The 24,993-nt window shown below is 51.6% G+C and overlaps 1 protein-coding gene and 1 long non-coding RNA gene across 2 annotated transcripts in view; one reads left to right on the top strand and one right to left on the bottom strand.

Moving 5' to 3' along the window:
- The window catches only part of MYT1L (myelin transcription factor 1 like), a 442,535-nt gene that overhangs the window by 342,113 nt on the left and 75,429 nt on the right, over positions 1-24,993 (top strand). Inside the window, exons 10-14 of the mRNA XM_040496904.1 lie at positions 6,429-7,400; positions 11,772-11,906; positions 16,776-16,866; positions 18,499-18,606; positions 22,253-22,464. Of these exons, the coding sequence (XP_040352838.1) occupies positions 6,429-7,400; positions 11,772-11,906; positions 16,776-16,866; positions 18,499-18,606; positions 22,253-22,464 (1,518 nt within the window). The remainder of the gene's footprint in view (positions 1-6,428; positions 7,401-11,771; positions 11,907-16,775; positions 16,867-18,498; positions 18,607-22,252; positions 22,465-24,993) is intronic.
- LOC121044029 (uncharacterized) lies at positions 855-5,463 on the bottom strand. Its single transcript, XR_005797069.1, has 5 exons — positions 4,506-5,463; positions 3,354-3,764; positions 2,715-2,852; positions 1,505-2,618; positions 855-1,174 (listed from the first exon to the last, which is right to left on the bottom strand). It is a non-coding gene; the product is annotated as an uncharacterized LOC121044029 (long non-coding RNA).

Genomic DNA, 24,993 nt, shown 5'->3' with positions numbered 1-24,993 from the left:
ACAGGAGCCAAGGTCAGTAAACCTAGACACTCATGACCTGATGGGGAGGAGCCAGGAGCGCGTGGCACCCCAGCCGGCAGGCGGCAGGCACGACCTAACCGGGTGCAGGAGGCATCTGCTCCCGCTGCTCAGAGCGGACAGACCGCGAAGACAAAAGCAACGGACGGCGGCAAACACCAAGGCGCAGAGCCAATGTACAGACGTTCATGGGGATGAGGCCACGGCCCAGAAACAGCCCCAGAAGGAAAACACGCAGTTCGGAAAAAAAGGGCTGGAAATACACATTTTGGTTGATGGCAGGTAGTTCACCGAAATCATCTCACCGGTGATTAGCACCAACTGGAACAGAGAAACCGCTGTCTGGAGGAACCCAGAGTGAAGCCCAGTCGGACGGGGCCCCTCGAAAGTGCCCAAGATTCCTAGGAGGCTCCATCCGTGACCCAGCCCAGAAGCGTCGGTCCACTTCTCCCCCTGCAGCTCACAGGTGAGGAAGCGCGCCAGGCCAGCAAGGACGAGGCCATCTTGGGGGGGCCCCCCCCCGCCCCCTGAGCTCTGGGACCCGTGAGCAGCTCTCCGCTGGGGGCACACGAGAGCAGGTCCCCCAGACAGGCCACACAGAGCACCAGAGCCTGAGACCACACTGGCCAGCACCAGCCTCCCACAGTAGAAACAACCAAAACCCAACCCAAAAACTCAGCGGGAACTCCCGATTCCCACATGGGCCTGGGGCCACCCTGCTTCGTTTACACAGTGCAGGAAGATCATTTGGGGCATGCAGTATCTACTTTCCTTAGTTAAAAGCAAAATCCAACTACTTCTAAATATTTTTTCACAATCAACTGGGAAATCGAACATCAGATTTCAGTCACTCACTTGAAACGTTTAATTGAAAGAGACTTTGAGTATTTCATTAGTCCGTATGAACAAATTCAAACACATCTTCATCCTCATCATGGCCACAGAGTTGGTGGGTACATGGCTGTAGCCGGCACCTCATGCCACCCACAGCAGCATTAGCCGCCCGGGGACAGGTCCTATGCCCGTGTCACGTTCATGTGTGTATCTGGTGCTTGAAGTTTCGGGACCGCAGACAGCTGGTTATGGTAGACAAACGTCTCGTCGTTTGGAAGAGAAAGGAAAAACAAGGCAAAGTAGAATCAGACCATATCTGCATCTGCTGAGCAAAATGAGAAACGAATTAATTACGGAAACATAGAGGGCTCTTTCGGCGACCTGGGGGGTGGGGGGGGGGGGCCTGGAGAGCCAGCGTGCAGCTCTGTCCTGAGATGGCCCTACACCCTCCCAGCCCCTGGGAAGAATGGAGGATGCTCAGGAGTCAGAGCTTCCCTTAGGAGCCGTGAATTCAGTGCCCACCCCCTCCCCCCCAGCCTAGAGTCTGTGACCCTTCCGACCACTGGTTCAAACCCGGGAGCTGGGGGCTCCTCGTGAGTCATTGTGCCGTCCAGCTGGGGGGGGCCCGCTGTGCCTTCACCAGCCTCCTCACCTACCCGCGCAGACTCGTGGGGGCCAGGAGTCACCTTTCCCACTGGAAGCAGCGACAAGTCTTCTCTTGGATCTTCTTATCTCCTGGGAACTGATCTTTGAGATTAGCCCATTAGTTAACCCCCAGAATCTCTGCAAGTTCTGGAGAGTTAAGGAAGTGTCATGGGCAGGGCAGGAAGCCCTGGTGACCTCGGACGAAGGACTCGCTGCCCAAAGACACGTGGCTGCAAACAGGCCGCCTCAACTCCCTGGACTCACCCACGCGTCTTCACACGGGAGAGTCTTGATGGAGTTGTACCTGGAACGCTCTCCCACACGAACGTTCTGCGATCCTAAGAATGCAGCCTCGGGGCTCCAGAAGACTGGGCATCCTTCGCCATACTCACGCTGACAAGGGTCATGACAGCGCATCTCCACTTGGATAATTTTAGCCTCTAATAATTGCTGTCACTGTGAATATGAGCAGACCTAACCTAAAAGTTCCCCATAAATAAGACAAACAACATCGCTGAGTAACTGTGATTAGAAAACGCAACAGCTGAGTCTAGAGGGTGACGAACTGGGGTCTCCTGGCTCTCAACTCAGACATTCCCCTCTCATCCCTGTGGAACAAGGGGCTCCGGGGGCCCCTCTTTGTCAGGACAGAGCGTGACGCCTTGGGGAGGGTGCTGGGGGCCCGGACCAGCTCCTAGGCAGGTGGGAGACTTCTCTACCTCAGAGGGAAAGACGCCACATTTGTCCCAGAGCAGATCCGGAGTATTTGACGAGGATGAAGGCAGAAGGATGTGAACTCAGGTCACTGTACCTGGGCTCAGGAAGGGGCTGCAGAGGTCACAGGCAAGGAGAGGGTCGTCACCGTCAGAGCAACCAGGCGGTCTCCGTCTGCCCGTGGCCCTGCCCAGCCCCCCAAATGGCCTCACCAGGGCGTCCGCTACCTTCCCGCCTGTTCCAGTCCCCTCGTGCTCTGTCGAATCATGACCTCATGACTCCGGCGGTCTCCTGAGCATCAGTCCAGGACTCCCCTAATTTCCCAGCCTCCTCTTCCTGTCTGAAAGGGTGTAACTCGTTGGCCAGGCCCCAGGACATGGCAGGTTGAGGAAGCTGACGATGCGTTTCTGTAATCAAAAAGAAACACCCATCTAATGCTGCAACAATGCACTTCATTACCTGAGACCCTTTGGGGGGCGCTCCCAGACCACATCTCCTATGACCTGGAAAAGTCTAGAGCAATTCCTGCTTTGAAGTAGTATCTCTCATTTCTCGTTGTTCTTCTGGGTTCTTTTTTTTTTTTTTTTTTTTTTTTTTTTACATCAGTTGTGTACTTGCTTGCCCATAGTTTATTTGAATGTCTGGAAACAACAATAGTAACACAATCAGGACTAGATCTTGAATTGGGTCTCAATCTAGATTGTGTCTCAATCGTATTTTTTAGCAACAACGCACTAAAAAAACAAATAGCACTTGTAATTATAAAGTTGTAATCCCCAGATTATAGTCATCAAATTCCCACATCAAATCCCACATCAAATTATAGTCATGAAGGTAGAAAAGAAATGCCCTATGGTTTTGTTTAAGAATCTGGGTGGGTTTTTTTGTTGTGTTTTCAAATTGTAACTATTGAGTATAAATTGTTTATAACAATCTGACTCAAAGGAGATAAAATTCACACCCACAACATTTCAGGACACTCACGTAGAAACCGAAAGGGCCCTTGGGCCCAGCCAGAGAGGCCTCTGCATTCTGGGCCCAGACTCCACCCTGGAAGCGGCTGGGCCGGGCCTCCCTCACCTACGCCCCAGTGTGACAAGCCCGACCCCACCCCAGGGGAGGACGCCAGCGCTGACACCCACCTGCTGTGGCCCCGACTCGTGTCCGTTACTTCACAGCTCTGCTGGGCCCACGATCGCAGCAGAAAACCACAAAAAGGAAACTGAGGTCCTCGGGTCTCCTCCTGAAACCCCCATCTATATAGTTATGGTCTTTTACTTAGCATGTGAACCCATACTTTAATATGATTTTCAGGTAAAACCCTTTTCTTCAGCACACATTGTCCCTGTCTGACAGAACGTGGGTTGCGTGAAGAACTAGTCCAGCGGACTCCTGAAGTCCCTGCAATGGGACGTTCAGTGTGTGGACTGTTGTTGGTGCCACGCGGTTAACCCCGGATCGGCACCGAAAACACTCGCCCTTTCTTCATACCTGCTTTCACCTGTGACCCATTTCATTATTCGCCTCAGCACAACGTAAGTAGAGCAAATTGCCTGAAAACACAAAACCAGAGATAGAATTCTGTAAATGACTTTGAATCCTGGAGGAGGCTGGTGCGTGGAGGATATTTAGAGCCTGCTTGTTGATGGGTGCACTGACTGTCCCCCTCCACTAGTCCACATAATGAAGAGCAGACTTTATTGCACATATGCTTCCAAATAGTTAAATGCCAGTAACTTGAGAAATTCCATTGACCTGCAAGGATCTGTGGCCACTGGCACCATTGCACCAGCCATCGCCACCTTCACTGATGGCGGTCACGCAATCTCAGACGCCGCCGAGCACGGTGGCCCGGAGGAAGAGCTGCGCTCTGCCGTTGGCCGGGTAGCCAGGTGCTGACGCGGGTTCCCTTGCCTGTTTCCAGCCAGGCACCTGCCTGGGCTCCTTCCCCGGGTGGGGGGCAGAGGGGCAGCCGCAAGCTCAGAAATGCAGCGAAAACCATTTCCTTCTCGGGACAAATGAATTGAAGATAATCCTAAGATTTACAGTGTGCAGAATTAACTGAAGTTCCCTACAACTACAGCGTGATAGGAAGGTGCAGAGGTCATACCCATGGACCGCCGGCATGTTCTGGGCTGCCTCTCTCGTGGGTGTAGAAAGAGCCAGGCGGTGACAGGGGCATTCTGTTTCCGTGGTTGCTCCCTCCATTGTTTCCTCCTCCCCAAGCTCTTGAGGGTGATGGGATGTGTTTCACAAGAAGTTCAGAGAAAAATCACAAAAATAATAAGTCTCACCTGATGCGGTCTCTCCTCGGACTCAGCTTGGAAAATGCCCCAAGATGTTGCCTGTGCTTCCGTGTTTCCAAACGTACGTATAGATTCGTGTCACGGTCAGTCCCTCGCGGGCACAGCAGTGCTGGGCTCCAGGTGGCCAGTCACGGTGCCACGGAGACACAGCGGCCGCCTGGAGGCCTGCTCCTCCAATCACGGCCCAGGAACCTAACACGCAGTGTGTAAATTGAGAGGTGAATATAACTTTTATATTTGCAGGAATTCTGTAGAACAGGGTCGCCTTCGACTCGTATCACCTTGAACCCTGGGCCAAGGGCACAGTGCGTGCTAGTCGAGTCCTTCCACGGTCTTCCCGACTGTACTCACTGGGTCAGGTTTCTGTCCTCTTGCCGCTCTTTGGGAATACATGTATCTCTGTCCTAAAGAAAAGTATTTGTAGGAACTATCCAGAAAAGAGACGATATTTGTTTTATACAATTAGTGACGCTCTATGACTAAGGTACGGCAAGTCTGACTTGCTGATGTTTAGAAAGATGTGTTAGATTTTTAAAAACGTGTTGATTTGCTATTGATATGTTGGTGCCCAGACCTCTTCTACCAACAAAAGTCTTTTCTGAGGGAACAGCATGAAATCCATAAAGGAGGCCCCCAGGGACACCCTGACTCAGCTGTTAGCGAACAGGTATTTTCTCCTAATCAATACACCTCATTTCCTCAGTGCATCGATAAACTTGAACAATCCTTCTTTGTTTTTTTAATCAAAGAAACAAAAAGCAGGTGTGAAAGTGGCATGGAGGTAACAAAGTCCAGTCTGAGGGCTGGCGGGGAGGGGCTCTTTAGAATCCACACATACCGTTACCTGTATTCGCAATATACCTGGCAGCAATTACGCAGCCCGGTGGAGACAGATGCGCGTCCCAAACATTCCTTGAGCGTTAAACAGGATACATTTCGGGTGAAACATAGGGCTTTTATGTAATTTTTAACATGGCCTTCTTTCAGCAGATTTTCCTAAATGCTTTTTTGCGATTGCACATAATGCTCATTCGGGTGTTATTTCTAGCAGCTCACCAAAATTCTCCTGAGGCTGGGAGGCAGGCCAACGCAGGGGTGCACTGGTCACATTAAATGACACATCGTACGGGCCACGGTGGCACCAACTGACCTCAGTCCTGCATTTCATGGGCCTTTGGTCACTGCACACTCCTCCCCCTCTCTCAATCCTGCTGAGACACGCATGCGGGAACCACAGCGAATTAGATTTAGCTTCTAAACTTCTACGTGCATTCCTGTTGCCTCGCTGCATATCATAATGAATTGTCTGTAAGGTAGAAAACTCCAAAGAGCTTAATTCAGTCCAAACATGTGCTTCTGATGCTGAACGCCCAGCATAGGTGGCGTCGCTGCGTGAGCCCGAGGCCTTGCACTGTGCTGCCTGAGCGTCACGGCGAAAACAAACCATTTAAAAGCAATTGCTGCGAACATCTGTTTAAGGGTTGGTAACAAGCAAAGTTCATGAACTCTTAGAAAGTCTGGTAACATGATGAGTGTAATTATCATGCATCTGTTTGGGCTGTAAATAAATAAAGCGGATAAAAAATAAAAGTCACTCGTAAAATTTAGAATGAAAAATTAATATTTTAAAATTACATTTACCGCATATACTGGTTTATTTTCAGAAGAATTAAGGAAATTGATAGTTTCTAGCAAGTGCTTCCTGTGGCCTCCTGGTTTTAGAGCAGTCCGCTCGATTTGAGCCACACCGCCCGCCGAGCCGCACGCGGGACCTAAGTCTCCAGTGCGTGGTGAACAGGGTTTGACATGCCATTGACTTGCTTTCCATGCTGTTGCAACTAAACTTCAAGTTCTAGCCATTTTTTTCTTTTCTTTTCTTTTTTGTCCTTTTTTTTTTTATTTTCTTTGCAGAAGACCATCAAATGAACTGTCACAATACTCGAATAATGCAAGACGCAGAAAAGGATGATAACAATAATGATGAGTACGATAATTACGATGAGCTGGTGGCCAAGTCCTTGTTGAACCTCGGCAAGATTGCCGAGGACGCAGCCTACCGGGCCAGGACTGAGTCGGAGATGAACAGCAACACGTCCACCAGCCTGGACGACGGCAGCGACAGGAACGAGACGCTGGGCCGGAAGAGCGAGCTGAGCCTGGATCTGGACAGCGACGTGGTCAGAGAGACGGTGGACTCCCTGAAGCTGCTGGCGCAGGGACACGGTGTGGTGCTCGCAGACAACCTCGGCGACAGGGCGTATGCAGACTCTCTGTCGCAGCAGGACAGCAGGAACATGAACTACGTGATGTTGGGCAAGCCCATGAACAACGGGCTCGTGGACAAGATGGTGGAGGAGAGCGACGAGGAGGTGTGTCTGAGCAGCCTGGAGTGCCTGAGGAATCAGTGCTTCGATCTGGCCCGGAAACTGAGCGAGACGAACCCGCAGGACCGGAGCCAGCCCCCGAACATGAACATCCGCCAGCACGCCCGTCAGGAGGACGACTTCGCGGGGAGGACGCCGGACAGGAGCTACTCCGACATGATGAACCTCATGCGGCTCGAGGAGCAGCTGAGTCCCAGGTCTAGAACTTTCTCCAGCTGTGCAAAGGAGGACGGGTATCACGAACGAGATGACGACACCACCTCCGTGAACTCGGACAGGTCTGAGGAGGTGTTTGACATGACCAAGGGGAACCTGACCCTCCTGGAGAAAGCCATCGCTCTGGAGACAGAAAGGGCGAAGGCCATGAGGGAGAAGATGGCGATGGAGGCCGGAAGGCGGGACAATGCGCGGTCCTATGAAGAGCAGTCGCCAAGACAGCTTCCCGGGGAGGAGAGAAAGCCTAAGTCCAGTGACAGCCATGTCAAAAAGCCATACTATGGTAAAGGTAATATTTCTACCTAACGTAAGTTGCCTCACGCAAGCAGGAGCTAGGGTGAAAGATGCGAGGATAGTCCACAAGCGAAGTGCGCATCGCACTAAGTCATGTCACTAATGCAGATTTCTCAGAGTTGGTTACACGATTATGTTTTGTGACTATGTTGCTGGACAGCAAATAAAATATTTGTCTGGGAAATACACAAAGCAGCTCAATGCCCTATGATCAGAGCAGACGAGTAATATGATATTTCAGCGGGAGACGCCTGCCTCGGAAAGACAGGGCTAGCGCACACACGCATCGCGTGATAGAAACCACTAGCATGAGCCTGTGTTCTTACAAAGGAGCCACGATCTTTGTGGAGTGGCAAGGGTTTACACAACAATTAGCCAATCAGGGAGGAAGCACATTTTTTATATACTGGATTGGGTAGGTGGCATCATGATTTATAAAATTATCATCAAATGGCGGTTATTGATGAACCCCCCCCCATAAAAAACATCCCTGATAGAAATTGAACAGTAACAGAATGACCGATAACATAAGACAAGGGCAGTGACTGCACATTAATTATCCTAAGATAGTAAGTAATGGGAGCCATTTGCTATGCAAGGCATGGTGTATCCCAAGCTGAGATCAATAGTAATTTCTTTAGTATATTCATTCCCGCTCTCTGATTCCATCCCATGGTGGAAACAGTTATGGTGCTTACTTTATTATAAAACACTCAAAAAACCATCCAACATGATAGTTTTAACAGATTTTCACTTATAAAATACATTGACACATATCTGCATATATCTGTGTGTTTAATCGTTCCCATGTGTAGCCACCATATCCACTAAGAGTATGAATACACACTGAATGAATGACTGACTTCATGTTTGCAGTAACAACCGTGTCCACTTGTGATATGAGGTGGGTCATGATTTAACCTCGTGCAGAACCTTGACGCTGTGGCTATTTCGGTTACAAGATTCTCTGAGAACTAAATAAGAAGCAATTTCAAGAATGAAATTGGTAATTCCTTAAATCCTTCCATATCAGGACCAAAAACAGAACTTTTGTCTTGTATTCGATTGTATTCCTGATAAAGACTGAGTTTCCCCACCGTGGATCTGATGGTGAGGTTCGGGAATCTGGTTTGAAAACCAAACAACCAGAAAGCCTCTTTCTCCCGCTGTGACATAGGTGTGTATTCTCCTCTCAATGTGTGCACAGAACTCTGTGGCATCGCTGTAACCACAGCCCAACAGGGGACGAACCGTAGCCAGAGGCCCGTCGGGTTCTTGCTTTGGCGGGTGCTTGAGCGCTGACCGCCGTCTCGGGTGACGCAGGGAGAGCCTCCGGAGGGGCGGCATATGAGGAAAGGGCTGTTTCTTAAAGGCTCTAGCTCAGTGCAGCATCAGGCTTGCGTTGGTGCTGTGAAGGCTGGGAAACAGCACATGCGTTCATAACCGTAGTGCGATCTATCAGGACCTTTTAGTTGGACATTTGAGAGGCGGAGAGGAGCTAAACGCTTTTAGGAAGGAAGAGTGTCCTTTCTCACAGGGCGGCTCGGTGGGGCGAATACACATTGGGCTCACGTTAGACGTCTGCAGACCGGGTTTCACGCGGAACGGGCAGCGAGGCACGCGGCAGAGCACTGTGGGAACACGTGGGCTCCCGGGGCAGCGCATGCAATGTGTGCCCCTGGCTCCTTTGGCTTCTGTGGTTCCCTTAAGCCCAGCAGCTTTCTGTAGATTCTTACTCATTTTGCTTTGTTATTGCTATTTGGTCTTATTTTGATTCAGGCAAGAAATGGAATTCAAACCGCTGGCTTCCCTTCAACAAACGGGGCAGGGGTGGGAACAGTACAACCCGAGATGTGCTTTTCCCTGAAATGGGGGAAGGGTTGGGGTTGGGACCTTCCAAAAGAGTCAGAAATCATTGATTCCTGACTGGACCAGTTTCTCTAGATTCTTCCTCCGAGCAAGGCTTGTCCACTTTCATGTGTGTCCTGCTGCATTCCCGGGTCCCTTCTCAAGATGTCTGTAGGCATGTTCAGGACCAAATCAGTAAAGCCAAGCAAGGACCCCCAGTGGGGCCGGGAGATTAATGCCCTCCTTATTAAAACGATTAATTATGTGACATTTTACCAACATAGCCAATGGACAATTCCTACAACCGTACAGCACGTCAACAATCTTCATTTCCAGCTTCTTTGTTATTTTATTGCATCAGTTCTCACTTAAACACGATCTTCTCAAAATGATTTGAATTATACATGAGTGACTCTTCCAAAATCTTGAGCTAAAACAAAAGACGTTCATCATGAAACTCCTCTACCTTTCTCCTCCTCAAGCATCCACTCGAAAGGGAGGAAGGGGAGCAAAGCTAAACCCAGCGTGCAATTTTTTTTTTTTTTTCCTAGACATCCTTGCCGGGTTTTCGGTTGAGTTACTGGCCTGTTTGCTTGCTTGGTTGTTTTGGGTTTGTCTGAATGTTTACCTTCAAGATGAATTGAGATTCCCGGAAATCAGCATGCACGGGGAGGCGATGGCGGAGGCGAGCGGCATCGAGAGGAGAGTATACCCTTGTGTCCTCCAAAACTGAAATTGTTTGAGCCACTTGTTTTTACACAGATCTGCACTTAACTTCAGAACACTTTGGAAATGTATGAAATGATAGCACTTGTTAGGAAACTGCAAGTGTACTGATGAAAGCGTCACTTAATGATGAATAATAGTTAAAATTTAGGTTTTTACCTTTAAAATGCTATTTATATTCAGCTTATGATCTTAAATAATGAGTATTTTGCTCTGAAACTGTTACTGTGCACTTACTATTTTATATTTACATTAATTAAATGATGCTGATATTATTACAACACTACCCAAAAGGCAATAAAACGCCAGGCTTTTTGATTATATGTGTAAGGGAAGCTCCAGTAAGATACTGAGAAACTGAAGCTACAACATAATTTCAGGTGTCTCAGGAAACCATGATCTTCGACACCTGTAGGAAGTAGCTGACAGTTGCATCCAGGATACAGGCCCGTCAACAGCAGCCCCAGTTTAGCGATCCAGGACCTGAAAGATCTATTACCTAGGTTAAAATGCTAGCTTAAAAAAGGAAGGGGGGGAGGTGAGCTTTTTATACAAGCGTAAAAGCGTTTACATATTCCTGTGACTCCTGTGTCCGTTTCAAGTTCACATGAATGACTTAAGAAGAAAGTCCATCAGAATTCAAAAAACTTGAACCAAGCATGTATTTTCTAGCTGTCACGATTGGCCCGGTTAATCAGCCACGGATAGAAAAGTGTTACACCCCTAAAGAAATGTTAAGCACACACTCCCTGGGCCGAACCACCATAGTCACTCTCTGTTGGTGATCTGTGCAACCGGTTTTCAAAAACTGACTCAAAAATAATTCTTTTGCACACTTATATTACTATTTGGTCTGAGCTTTATCTTAGAAATATTTCTGCACATTGATGAGCTGTGGTCAATTCTGGATAGAGAAATAATTTTATTAACAATAGCATTGCATTTCTGGCATCTGGCGTTCAAGTTCTGACCAAAGGTCTGCTCTGCGCCTCCCTGCAGAGAGCCAACAGGGCTGTATAAAACCATTCCTTCTTAATTTTGTGTACGCATGCACAGCATCGTAAGATCCTTCCTCTGGTTCCAAGGACAGATGAAGAAGTCAAAAGAAATGGTTGCTCCAGCAGCTTCTGAAACATTTTTTATTGCCCATCACCCCCATCGGGTGGGGTTTCCACCATTCTGGTCATTTGCTTACAGTGCCTTCTAAGAGTTCAGCTTCTTTTCAGAAAAGTCTCTGAATTGGTGTGCTATGGAACATCGTTGCAAGATAAAAAAAAATAAAGATAAAAAAATTCCACCACCAGTAAAATTTTGCACCTAGTAGTGTATCCGATTAGAGCACCAGAAGAGACAGACGCTGCACTGAGCAGTGTTTTAACGGCATTGTGCCCCCGGTTGGATTTCACAGAGCGATTGTTGAGGGTCGCTGGGCGGTTTTGCTCTCTGAGAAGGTCACTGTCTCATCAGTATTTACGTTGATTTCTTTGAGCAACACAGCTTATCATGTAACACACGGGAAAGCAATTAATCAGGAGCTATGGTAGGGCTAGTCTTTTTTTTATCTCATAGAAAGTAAATTACTTTATGATTCGTGATTGCAGTGTTTCAGGTCAAGAAAATCACCCAAAACCACAGAACTACCTACGCAAAAGTCTATGTCACAGCTTGTCCCCTGACACCTGCTTTTTTTCTTTATTTGTCAAGGTCTCTTCAGGTTGTTAATTTATCACATTTGTCTTCAATGGGTAAAGAAATTCATTCTCTTGACACCTGTTGTCGCTTTTAGATCCCTCGAGAGCAGAAAAGAAAGAGAGCAAGTGTCCCACCCCGGGGTGTGACGGAACTGGCCACGTAACCGGGCTTTACCCACATCACCGCAGTTTGTCTGGATGCCCGCACAAAGATAGGGTCCCTCCGGAAAGTAAGTCCGTGTTTCGCCAACACCCGTGGGAGCACAGCCCCGGGGATCTGTTTGTGTCACCCCACGTGCCTCTGTCATTTCCATCTCGGTGCAGCCCAACCTTGTCTCCCCGGCCCTTCCCTGTGTTGACGGGCCGCTCGGCCAGGACTGGCGGCCCCTTCGAGGCCCGGTCACTCCTGCTCCGTGGTGGCCCAGGACGGCAGCTCACCAGCCAGGACGCCACTCCGCTTCCATTTCTGACTCACTCGGGCCCTTGGGCAAGTGACTTGTCCCCTCATCTCTCAGAAATCATAGCAGTGGACTGAGATGGTCTCTAAGACCACCACCCCCTGCAGGGCTAACCTCCTATGAGTCCCTGAGAGAAAGGTCCCAGAGCCTCTTCTTGCCCAGTTATGTAGACTTCTGTATATACAAACCCATATTTGTTTTCGTATCTTACTGCATTTTGCTTGTCCAGAGTCTGTCTCGTGTCACAGCTACCCCAACTTTTCCACACAACAAAACCTTAACTATGGAGGCTAAAATCGGGTGGGTCTAGATCTTACGCATTCCTTTTAATGAGTTAGGTTGTGGGAGTGTGCACTTTATCTACGAACACAACTAAATTTAATTCGGGACCGAAGCGGTATACACCTTCTCTGTTTATCTTCCTCTCAGCACATAAAGTATGCCAGCTATTTAAATACAATTAGAATTGATTGCTCAGGGGAAAAGGCCCATTTTCAGAAATGACAACATGAGTTTAAGATCCCGATTTTGAGCCTAAGGTATGTGAAGGATTTTCCTCATTAGCTGAGACACAGTTTCTAGCAGGGAAAATGAAATTGCTTGGCCGACATTCGTCAGGATGACCAGGTGACGGTTCAGAGGAGTTTTTGAGGGTTGTCCCATTAAAATGGGTAACTTTGGACTTCTTGAGACACAAATCTGTCAGAACAAAGAGAAATTCAGGGTAGTCGCTGAGGCTTAGAAAACGGGTTTGGCTGAACGTTTTCCGATGAAATCTTTTTAGAAACTACTGTGCCTCCAGGTTTTCAAACGGCTACTGAAAGTAAGCAGCCCGTGTTTCTTGTAACAGCCTTGTGAGCAAACCTGAAGGGTATGGAAAGAAACGAATTCGAGTGCATGGCCGTGCCCGTGTGTTACATGAGCAGGGAGACAGCATGGTCTGACCGCAGCGGCTTCCTGTCTGAGCACCGTCCGTGCCGGCCTCTCCGCGCACTCCAGCCTCCCTGCCTCCCTCGCTCCCTGGCGAGCCCCTGTTTCCCAGATGAGGAAAGTGGGGAGCCAATGCCCTCACCCTCTCTTCCTGGGGGATTAGCGCGGTGTCTGGCCGACCCCGATCTGCACAGGTACTAACCCGCCTGAGCAGGGAGCAGGGCCGAGTTGGAGACTCTACCTGTCGGAACCCCAAGCTTGTGTTTCTGCCGAGGCCTGGCTTTGCTGCTCCTGCCCCGGTCCCCACGAGCTGAGACACCGGGCCAGCCACGGGCCCTCCACGCCCCACTTTCCTTATCCCCAGCTTGGGGCACGAGGACATCACTGGTGTCTTAGGTACAGAGAGGCTCCTGACGCAACTTTTCCCGAAGGCACACGTTTTCGCCTCCGAAGTAGAAAATCAGTTCCCTTCCGTGGCTGAGAAATTCTCCACGCTGCTCATTCTCACAGGAAGAGCCTACATGTAGTAGAGACGGGGGCTGCGCCCCGACCGGCTGCGTGGTGTACGTGCTCCCACAGACCACGGGTCAGCCCGCACCTGGGCTCACCTCTGCCGGGAGGAGGCCGGGGGTCCGCTCGACACCCGTCTCCCAAACGCCTTCCAGAGCGTCTGTAGGAAGCTGTTTCTAAATACTTGTGTATAGTTCTTTGTAGAATCATAAAAACTTTAAAAAAGAAAAACATGAGACTCCTCAAAGGGCATGTCTTACTTTTTAGTTTTTAGGTGTTTTCTCCGGTTTTTCCTTGGCTAGGCTCCCCTAATCACCCTTTCCGTCCAGCCGAAGGCATTAGAGTGTCGCACACCCCAGTTTGCAGCACGCTGTGCTAGAAACACGAGGACATCCCACTTATGGGACACGGTTCTCGCCCTCCAAGAGCCCCAGCCCAGCCAAGGACAGCCGCGTGCTCAAGACAGTGGGTGACTCACACCTGAGACATCAGACTTCCCAAGGGCCCGCAGGCTTCACCGGGGTCGCACTTGAGCCAGTCCTGAGGGAGAGAGAAGGGGTCCACGGCTTGTCTGAAGGCTGTTGCAGGAGTCCACGCGGGAGACCAGGCGTGACGGAGGCAGTGGCCAGGGAGGGAGGATCTGGGACAAGTTCAAGACGCGTTCCGGACACAGGCTGGCGTGGGGGAGGGGAGAGGGAGGGGGCGGGGGTGACGCCGAGAACTTCCGCCTGGCACGGAAGAACGTGGGCTCCAGGAGTAGATGTGATGGGGAAACAGGGCCCCGTGTAACAGAAGGAACAGAGGCTCGGGTTTGCCATCTTCCCTGGAAGTGCTGGGTGGCGGTGCCACAGGCTGCCTGGAGGAGGGTCCAGGGTCAGGTACACAGGCGGCTCCCCAACCTCTTTTCCCAGCCATGCTGCTGGAAACCGGGACTGGAATTGCCTGGAGAGGAGACATAAAGCGGAAATGGACAGGAGCCAAAAACAGCAGTTTGGGACACGAGTGTGTAGAACGTGGGGCCGAGGAAGAGCGGATACAAGCAGCCAGGAGAGCATGGTTGTCCTGGAAAGATCCGCACGTGTCGGGGGGCCAGACCCTGGGGTCACCAGGCTTAAGCAAAACCTGTCGCCGACACTTAAGGGAGGGCAGAGGGCGGCGGGGAAGAGCGGGAACCAGCAACACAAGTCTGAGGAACGTGGGGGGCACAGCGGGGGAGGGGGCAGCAGGAGCGTAGGAGGGGCTCAGGGTGGGGACAGGAGTGGGGACAGGAGCAGGGGAGGGCAAGGGGAGCTCTCAAGTCAGGCTTAAGAGCTCACACACAGCTTATAACAACCAGGCTCCTGTTTATAAATGAAGTGAGAGCGTACGAGGGATGATGGAAGGCATCTGACCTTCAGCCTCAGTCCTGGGGATACAGTAAGGGAGCGGTGGGTCCTGACGACCTGGAGGGCACTCGCCGTGGCCAAAGGAGCACAGGAGGGGACAGGAGCGGGACAGGAGTGGGGATAGGACCAGGGGCAGAGCGAGGGGGGTTGGGGGCAGCAGGAGCACAGGGTCCTGGGACGGGAACAGGATTTGGGGCAGAAGGGGGGGCAGCAGAGGGCGGCCGTCCCCCCGACCGCTGGCTGGGGAGGGGTCCAGGCCGCACGCAGCGGGCAAGACCGAGCTGCAGACCAGCACGGAGGGGTCTGCTATCTGCCGTGAGGACCCAGCTGTGGCAAGTGTGGATAAACAGACAGGAAAGAGGACATTGGAAAGAGTGCACATGATGTTGTAACAGGAAGACAGGAGAACCCTACTGAATTAAGACTGATGTAGGTGAACCCAGGCCCTGGCGGGGGAGTGGAGGCCTGGGGCCAGGGAGGAGCACAGAAGGAAGCCTTGGGTTGGGAGGGGGGCACCCAAGCTGGGAGACTGGACGGGGGGGGGGGGGAGGGGGTGGAGTCCTCGTAGACGGGGGTGGGGATGCCCTGTGCCAAGTGGGGGAGAGAAGGGGCAGGAGGAGCCTCCTTGTGCTCAGAGGACACGGTGGGGGGGGTTATAGGTGGGGTGGGGGTACAGGGGCACCCGGGGAGAAGGCCTCCTGACACCCCACTCTGGCCAGATCCCCAGCACACAAGGAGCCTAAGGCTGACTCACCCTTGTCAGGTCGGTGCTTACCGAGCGCTGAGCGGACGTCCAGATGACGCGGGAGCTGTGAAACCGTAAAGATGAAACCAAAATATACTCCCTTTTCAAGAAACTGGCCAGGAGTGAGGAGGCTCTCGTAGGCTCCAGTAGAACAGTGTCTTATGGGAATAGCATGCAAACGTCAGGGAAGAGAGAGATCGTTCTAGAGAAAGAGGAAAGTTGTAGAAAATAGAGAAGTAGTTCGGGCAGACTTTGCTTTCCATGGTTCGATCGCGGGGTGAACCTCGCTGGCCGGGAAAGCACCCCCGGTCTTGCTGCCTCGAAGCAGACGGTTGTGTGGGGGCAGGTGCTGTGACTCAGTCCTCCTGGCTTCCCACTGGCACCTGTCACCCCCTCCCGCTTCCCCAGAGTAGCGGCCGCTCACGGAGGACCAGACAGAGGATGACATATGCAAACTGTCAGGGCCTGTTCCCGACACGTGTAAACGCAAACACTGTCTCCCAGCAACGGGCCGCTTGACTCCTGGTGCTGCCAAACCACATCCTGCCATGTCTCCGTGCTGACTTCACTTACTATTCTAGCTCATTCCATTGGAAGAATAACAAAATACTTGATTCTCAGATGAAAAGTCATTATTTAATCCATTTTATTTAAAAATCAGGCTTGGGTTTCTCTATTCACCGGTGACCACCTTCTTGATAAATACCATGTGATTCCAGAGAGTATAGGCGCGTCTTACAAATCACCAGTGTATGTGCCGTTACATGGCCAACCGATGTTCAGGGCTGACGCGCAGGAGATGTAGGGAGGCCCCGCTTCCCTGCCCCATCTGGAACGTTCCCCACCCCCACGGCCCCTGCCCAGCGCTCCCTGCTCTGCATGCCCACTACACTAAGGTTGAGAGAACCTTCTTCTTTCCACATGTGTGTTCCCGACCATGCCCATCACAAGTGTGTGTAGGACTGTCCATTGTGAACCAACCCAGCCTTTGTTAAAATGATCGCGTACTCGTATCCGGACCATTTCTGTGTTTTAACGCTGGGCTGTCTTCTCTGCCTCTTCCTTGTCAAGTTCTTGCCATGCATGAGAATGTTCTCAAGTGTCCTACTCCGGGCTGCACAGGGCGAGGGCATGTAAATAGCAACAGAAACTCGCACAGAAGGTAAGCAAAGCGTCCTGCGCCCCACGCTGCAGGGAAGGCGGCTCCCCGACAGCCCCATCCCCGTCCCTCGGGAGGGAGTGCGCCCCTGCACCCCTCCCCCTCCTGGGTCGCTCTCTGGGAGCGGAGGGTACTGGTGCATGGTGCATGGGGAAGCAAATCCGGAGAACCGTTTTCGAAGCGTGGACTTTTTCACTTGTTCCGCTCATTCGTCCTGCGTCCTCTAGAAGGCGCCCTCCTTGGTGTGAGGAACGGATCCACAGCCCTCGGTGGGGAATGCTCAGCTACCCTCGCGGGTGGGGAGAAGCTCTCCTGTGCGCGCCGCGCAGGGAAGGGTTCCAGCGCCCCAAGGCTGGGGGGTCTGTGACCCAACCGAGTTGCCCCTAAAACTCTGCCGAAACCCCAGTCATCAGTGTGGACGCGGTGTGGACACAAAACACTAGCAAGTGTCCAAAAGGGCTAGTTGGGGGGCATTTGGCATGACCGTGAGCCGGGTACGTAGGCGTACCCGGAATCACACTTTTGCTCTGACAAGTTCCAATTCTGTTTCCTCCCCTGTTCTGACTTTTACCAAGTTGCTCATGATATTCAGATCATATCAAATACTTCTTTATCAATGACGGAGTGATTCTGTTACGGTCCACCTCATGGCCTGTACTTTCAGCTTCGAAAGCACACGTAAAATTATGCCTAAGTGGAGGAAATGGTTAGGAGTTTCATCTTAATCTCTGCTTGCCTGACTGGTGAATGTTGTTACTTGTGTGAAGTTTACCATGAAACAAATCACGACCCTGTGCCCCTCAGAGGTCCTCCAGGACTCGGTCTGCCGAAGAAAGGGATGATCAGTAGGTCGGTTCAGTTCACGCCGAGCACTGTTCCATATGGTCTTTACAATATCAGCCCCCTCCTCAAACCTGGGCGGGGCCGTGTATTTTCGAGACGTGACGCACACGTGGGGTGAGCGTCCGCACATGTGTGTAGATATATATACAGACACACAAAGAATAGACACCGTGAGTTCATGAGGAATAAGCCCAAACACAAGAGAGCCAACCTGCCATCTCTTCCATGAGCATTTAGTTCCAGAAACCACTTAACGGTGGTCCTAGAGACTATCCTGCTTCCTCCCCAGTGCCATTCGTCCCCCGGGGAGGGCGTGAACGAGCTGGTCAGTGACAAGCCAGAGCGCTGTGGTCGGTGGCGCTCGCGGGGTCAGCCGAGAGCTCGCCTTCTGGTGCCGGTCAGAGACCTGCCGTTCTGGGGCTCATCCGGCCCAGATGGCTAGATCCTCGTCTCCAGAAACATCCCGGAATGGAATCTGTGTCTGAAATTTCAACTCGCTCCTGTACTCTTGAATGACACGGAACTTGGCTTGCTGTCACTGGAAAGGATTGCGTGCCCTTGGTGCACGGCCTGGCCCTCAGCACCGTCCACCGGAGACCCAGAGGAACCCGTGCAAGGTGCAGCCGCAGTTGTTGCTCCCTAACCCGACCCATCAGGAAATCCCACGGCAGGTGTGGGAACCCGCGCTGGAGCCTTCTCGCGCCGACCAGGGGAGAGGGGGAGGTGGTCACGGGGTCAGTGTGCCGTGAAGCCGCTGGAGGAGACAGCTCAGCCCCCTCTCTGTCCTTGCAGCCTCTCTGGATGTCCTATTGCTGCCGCGGAGAAACTGGCAAAGGCCCAGGAGAAGCACCAGAGCTGCGATGTGTCCAAGTCCAACCAGGCCTCAGACCGCGTGCTAAGGTACCAGACGCCGAGCGCGTCGCCTCATGAGAGCCGCGCGTGCCCAGCATGCCAGGGCATGTGGGGGTCCGGACCGGGCGGGAGGGCTCACGCCGCAGCAGGCGGGCACGCGGTCACCGGTGCGGGTAAAAGAGCCGAGCCCCCGGCCCACCCCTCGCCCGCAGGGCTGTGTGAGGGCAGGGGGTCGCTTCGGTGGTCGGGGCCTCCGTCCGCCTGCTGTCGGTGGACAGGGTTGGTTCTGGTTTTCTTTCTGGCCTTGAAAGTATTCGGTGATTCTCTGAATGTGGGGGGAGGGAGGGGAGCTCTACACGTGAATGAGACAGTCACCAGAAGTGGTTTTATCTTAATGCGGACGAGAGGGCGGGAGGCCAGCCCGCAGCCCGGCACCCCTCCCGGTGGGTGCGGAAGCCGTTCCCCGCACGGGAGCCCTCGGGGGGCCTTCTACCCTCAGCCACCCGACTGAGAACCCGAGAGCGGCCAAGCGACTCACGTGAACCCGCTCAGTCCCTGACGGTCCAAGCAGGAAGACCTCAGAGATCACCTGGTCCAGCCCACTGTTTTCTTTTGTGATTTTTTAATGTTTATGTATTTTGAGAGAGAGAGAGAGAGAGAGAGAGAGCAGAAGCGGGGGAGGTGCAGAGAGAGGGGGAGAGAGAGAATCCTAAGCAGGCTCCATGCCGTCAGCACAGAGCCCGACGCAGGGCTCGAACTCACAGACCGTGAGACCATGACTGGAGCCAAAGTCTGACATTCAACTGACTGAGCCCCGCCCCCAGGCGCCCCCACCCACTGTTTTCTTAAGTTTAGAAAAGAAGGATTCTCGGGAGGGGGTGGAGAGAGAAAACTTCATCCCAGACAGGACCCACCCACCAGCTCATTTCCACTTGCCCCCCGCACACCCCGGGCTGCGTGGCCATCGTCGGGGATACCGACTCTTCATTGGACATGGTAGTGGGAACACGCCCTGTGTCCTTACAAAGGCGGCCCTGGTGGCCGTGGTGGCTTCAGACCTTCTCCAGTGGGAGGTCACTGGCACAGAAAACAGGCGCTCCCTCGGAGGCATTTAGGTTGGTTCCAAGTCTTGCTGTTAAAGAGGAAGCAGTACGTTCGTGCGCATGTGTGCTCACGCACACACACACACACACACACACACACAGTTTTGATTCTGTTCAATTACCAATTCTTTCTTTGGGATAAATCACCTGGAAAAAAATCACTGTTCAAATGGCCTGAACACCTGCTTGGTTTTGTTGTGTATTATTTTGAAGCGTTCTGAAGGGATTTTACCACAGTCGTTAAACACCCTTTTGTCCCTCAATAGAAAAGTTAAAGTCTTTATGGAAAATGAGAAATACTGAAATAGGCAAAAATAAGAAAAATAAAAATCATTTATAATCCCACTATTTAGAGACAAGCCCTCCATAAATGTTGGTGTGCATCCTTCTAGACCTCTCCGTGTGCCCTCTTCCCAGAAGGTAAAGCAGACAGGGGGCGAATGGCTGCCCCCTCGGGCCCCGTCCTCCTGAGGAGACGACTGTGGGGCACAAATGGTGCACCTGTAGGCTTTCTTTACAGGCCCAGGCTGGGCCTGGCGAGGAGGGGCCACAGAGGGAAGGACCCTCAGCCACCATAGCGGGAGGCACCGGGGAGCCAGCCCGGGCCGTGGGGACTGGGGGCTCTCTCCGGAGGAGTTAACTCCAGGCTGGCGAATGGGCCAGGCCTCCGGGCTCCCCGTGCTCCCCAGCTCCTGACGGCTCACCGCAGGCACTGACGTCCCAGTTAGGAACATGATCTGGGGGACCTGGTCCCCGGGTGGGCCACCTTTGTGTTCCCCGTGGTGTCTCCATGCGGGGATGCTCACTCGGTGGGCGAGGGAAGAGACAGGAAGGGAGGAAAGAGATCGCTTAAACCTACACTCATGTAGCTAAGAGTTGAAAAGTCTTCATGCAGGGTGTCCAACAGGAAGGCTTAGTGTTTCCAGTTCTGTCCCAGTTTTCCGCTCCCCGGCCGCGGAGGCCGGCCTCCGTCACAGCCTCTGTCCGTCACCAAGTGCCACCTTCTCTCCGATGCCTCTGCTCCAGGCGCCGCTGCTTCTGAGCTGGGCCTAGAGTTTTGAAGGTTTGGGGACCACGCTTCCCCGCCTTGCCCCCTAAGCAGAGCAGATTCCCCCTGGCCCCATGCTACCCACCTCCTGAGAGCCCCCAGTGATGCTGTCGCCGCACCTGCCTGTTCCCTCTCACCCCTGCACTTGTGCCCCTGGACCACTTACCCACCTGGACAGCTGACCTCACACCTCGACTCGTAAACTAATGTCACACTCTGCCTGCTCTTGGAAGACAAGGCCACGAGTTTTATTCACTTCTGCACCTCCACGTGTTACCTGGAAAAGGGCCTCCAATAACAGGCGTTCCACGAATCACCACATTATTTCGTTAATTTGACGAGAAGACGCTGAATTAATGAAACCAAAATAAATGTGTTGATGATCTGGTAAAATACTAGCATGATGGGGGGCTGAGTGAAGAATGCAAGGAGTCCTCTGCACAACTTGCCTGTAAATCTGAAGTGATTTCCCAAAACAGTTTAAAAATCCCACCCATGAGATCAGGAAATAGGTGAGCACACACACGCACGCACACGCACAGCACAAGGCAGAATAGTGATGAGCGTATGGAACTGAGTGCTTCTCCATTTAAATACTTCATTCGAGAGTCTGGAAAGCTGAACGACTACCCATAAAAGCACGGAGGCACAGGCTGGTGTTTGTCAAAACACATCACATGTTCTGTTTTAACATCCAGTTTTGCGTCAGCCCGTGTCCCTAAGGGTATGTCTCTAATTTCCGCTTATTCTTTTTCTTAAATGTTTTTTTTTTTGAATTTTTTTTAATGTTTATTTATTTTTGAGACAGAGCATGAACAGGGGAGGGTCAGAGAGAGAAGGAGGCACAGAATCTGAAACAGGCTCCAGGCTCTGAGCTGTCAGCACAGAGCCCGACACGGGGCTCAAACTCACAGACTGTGAGATCATGACCTGAGCCAAAGTCGGCCGCTTAACCGACTGAGCCACCCGGGCACCCCTCTTTTTCTTAAATGTTTATTTATTTTTTGAGAGACAGAGACAGAGCATGAGCGGGGGAGGGGCAGAGAGTGAGGGAGACACAGGATCGGAAGCAAGCTCCAGGCTCCGAGCTGGCAGCACAGAGCCCGATGTGGGGCTCGAACTCATGCGCCGCGAGATCACGACCTGAGCCGAAGTCAGACGCCCAACTGAGCCCCCCAGGCGCCCCTCCTCTTATTCCTTTGAGGAAAAGGTCTTACTAGCCCACCTCCTTTGCTGTGACTCTTTGTCTCTGAAGCCACTGGGAAAGGAAGGCCCGGCTGTGAGGTCTTTCCCATGTTCATCAAGCCGGCTAGGACTCCAAAAAAGAAATAAGGGGAAAAGTTAAAGGCCTTGCTTTCGTTCTCTTTATTGGCGTGTTGAAAGTCAGCAGATGGCTTATGCGGTGCTATAAAATCCCAGCACATGTGGTCTGTGCTCGGGAAGGTGGGATTTGAGTAACGTGCCCTCGTTTTGATGTGAACCGTGTCTTCTTCCCTGCCGCCGCGAGAAAGTAAACTACCGGTTATCTCTTGTTTGCTCGTAGGCCAATGTGCTTTGTCAAGCAGCTCGAGATCCCTCACTACGGCTACAGAAACAACGTCCCCACGACCACGCCTCGCTCCAACCTGGCCAAAGAGCTAGAGAAATATTCCAAGACCTCGTTTGAGTACAACAGTTACGACAGCCATACTTACGGCAAGCGGGCCATAGCCCCCAAGGTGCAAACCAGGGATATATCCCCCAAAGGATATGATGGTAGGAGGTGCACACTCTTATACACGAGAGTCACGCTTGCCGTTAATAATGTTGTTGTTGTGTCTATCCGTTCCCTGCACACTGGTCGAGCATGTGGTCCCTTGGGTACCAAAGAAAAGCATGCCCACCTGGGCGCACCTGTGTGCTCACGGGTGTGGGTGAGCGGGAGCCCTGCGGGAGGGAGAAAGCCGCCCTTCCCTCGGGGTTTCCAAGGCAACGCATTCTGGCCGCTTTCAGATGCGGACAGAGCGAGCCTTTGGCCGGTCTGCATTCGGCTGTGCTGCTGCCGCGTCCTTAGGTTCATGAACTTCCTCTAGTCGATGGCCCCAACTCAGAGAAGCCTGGGAGAGCCGGAAGTAGCCCCCAGCACCAGCACTTTGCAGTCATCTCAACCTTGGATGCACATTAGATTCATCTGGGGAGATTTTAAAACTTCTATTGTCTGGGATGCACCCCAGACTAATTAGACCGGAACCCCTGGGGGCGCTGCCTGTGTGGTGACATTTTCTAAGTTGCCAGTGATTCCAAGGTGCATCCAAGGGCACACGATTTCTACCGGTGTCACCCAGCCTCTTTCCAGCAGGCACCGGCCCTGGCCTGTTCCTCCACCGCAAGTGGGGCCAGGCAGGACCGCCCCCTGTGACCTAGCGACCACGCATCCGCCAGAAACAAAGAGCAGGTAGAACAGATGAGATGCCACCTCCTCAGGAGGGGGCAGCTTCCTTCCTCTCTCGGGTTCTGGGCCCTCCGCCAGGGGCGTGAACTAGTTGCCTTCGGTTCCCACTGCTAACATGGTAAGTCGTCGAACCAGAGAGGGACCACTGCGTTTCTCTGACACCACGTATTTATCCGACCGCAACTCTGCTTGGAATTCTAGGATATATATGGACCGAGTTGGCAAGCGTTTCCAGCTAAGACGTGGGTTATAGGAGTTCTGATGACTTATAAGTCTTATCTTGGTGTTCTGTAGCGGAGGCAAGGAGATGGGCCTTTAAAGATCTTTTAACTCCTCTCTGAAAAAGATCTTTAATTAAAATCACAGCACACAAAAAAGTTCATTTCGATTGAACGCTTGGGGAGTTCCAAAACCTCTTTACAATTCAGTGTGAGTTGCTGTGCATGTTTCTAAGTTATGGTAGTCATTCTTTGCCTTAATAACAATTAATATGCATAGTGAGTGAAATTTAGTATCTCCTAGATGTGTTGCATATTGATTATCCTTGTGTGTATCGATTCTCAACGTAGAGGAAGAAAAATGTAGGTGGAGAAAAGGGAGTGTCTTAGGGTATAACAGAAAATAGTTATTTTTGTTCTGTTTATTTTATCCCAATGATTTGCCAATTTCTGGTTTGTGAGAATTTTATCCATGTGATTGCAAAGGAAGGATCAAAAAAACTGAACCCACATCATCAGGGTTCCGCTTACATGATTTCCGATTCAGTGACATCTCACGGTGACTGGAGAAGGAGTTCCTCTGGAAGCCTGTCTTCCCGCACCTGCTTGCCACACCTGTTGTTATGTGTGGCCTGATTTCCTTAACCTCATAGTTATGGTTGCACTTTGGGTGAGGTCACGACCAGTAGAGAACATTTTCCTGTGCCAGAAGTCAAACCTACTTGGGTGTATTCTCGGCTATTCCGTTTAGGAGCTGCGTGGTGTGGGGCAGATAATCTTCCTGGGTGTTAGTGGTTAGTTCGTGAGTTAGTGGTCCACCCCATGGACCTCACAGAGCTGTTGTGAGAATCGGCTGACAGCTCTAGAGTTGGACAGACATTTGATCGTTGGCATTCATTCTCACCGACCCTGAAAACACCTGTTGTCGGAAACCAGGGCTGAGCCATGCTCTTCAGCTGGCCCACAAGGAAGCAAGAATACAGAAGAAAAACTTCAATATTCCGTCTTTAAGAAAGGAGAAAAAAGCAAAAGAAAGGCAGTCTTTCACCACAATTTACCAAGAAAAGCATCGGTGACTCCATGTTTTCCTTACACTAGATTCATCTGACAGACTTTTAAAACATCAAAGAAAGTGCCCATTAAGGATGAGACAGGTCAGTTTTCTTGACGGGATAGAGCTGAGAAGAGCCTTGCCTGGACCTTTGCACCACAGAGCAACTGTAGTCTGTGGTCCCTACAAGAGCGTCCTCCCTGGGACTTGCTGCAGGTGCAGAGAATTGAGTCATTGCTCTTGAAGAATAACCATGAAATGAGCCTATTGTGAGGAGAAGCATAACGCGTGGGAGGAAGGGGCAGGACCATGGAAATGCCAAACAGGAAAAAAGAGTAGGACCTTTCTCTCCAGTGTTTGGATATCATGACTTAGGTCCCACCACCTGTGATCAAAAACACTCAACACACGTTGATGTAGTTGCCTGCATTCTTCCAGACACTGGCTAGTTGTTATCTGTCTTTCTATCTGTCTATCCACCCATCCACCCATCCATCCATCAGTTTGTTCATCCATCCATCCATCCGTCCGTCTGTTCATCCATCCATCCATCCATTCGTCTATCCTTCCATCCATCCATCCAT

The sequence above is a fragment of the Herpailurus yagouaroundi genome, unplaced genomic scaffold (assembly GCF_014898765.1).
Source record: "Herpailurus yagouaroundi ecotype Mexico unplaced genomic scaffold, PumYag 188, whole genome shotgun sequence".
Lineage (NCBI taxonomy): Eukaryota > Metazoa > Chordata > Mammalia > Carnivora > Felidae > Herpailurus > Herpailurus yagouaroundi.
Note: the sequence above shows the minus strand (reverse complement) of the source record. Positions and strands in the feature narration are given on the sequence as shown.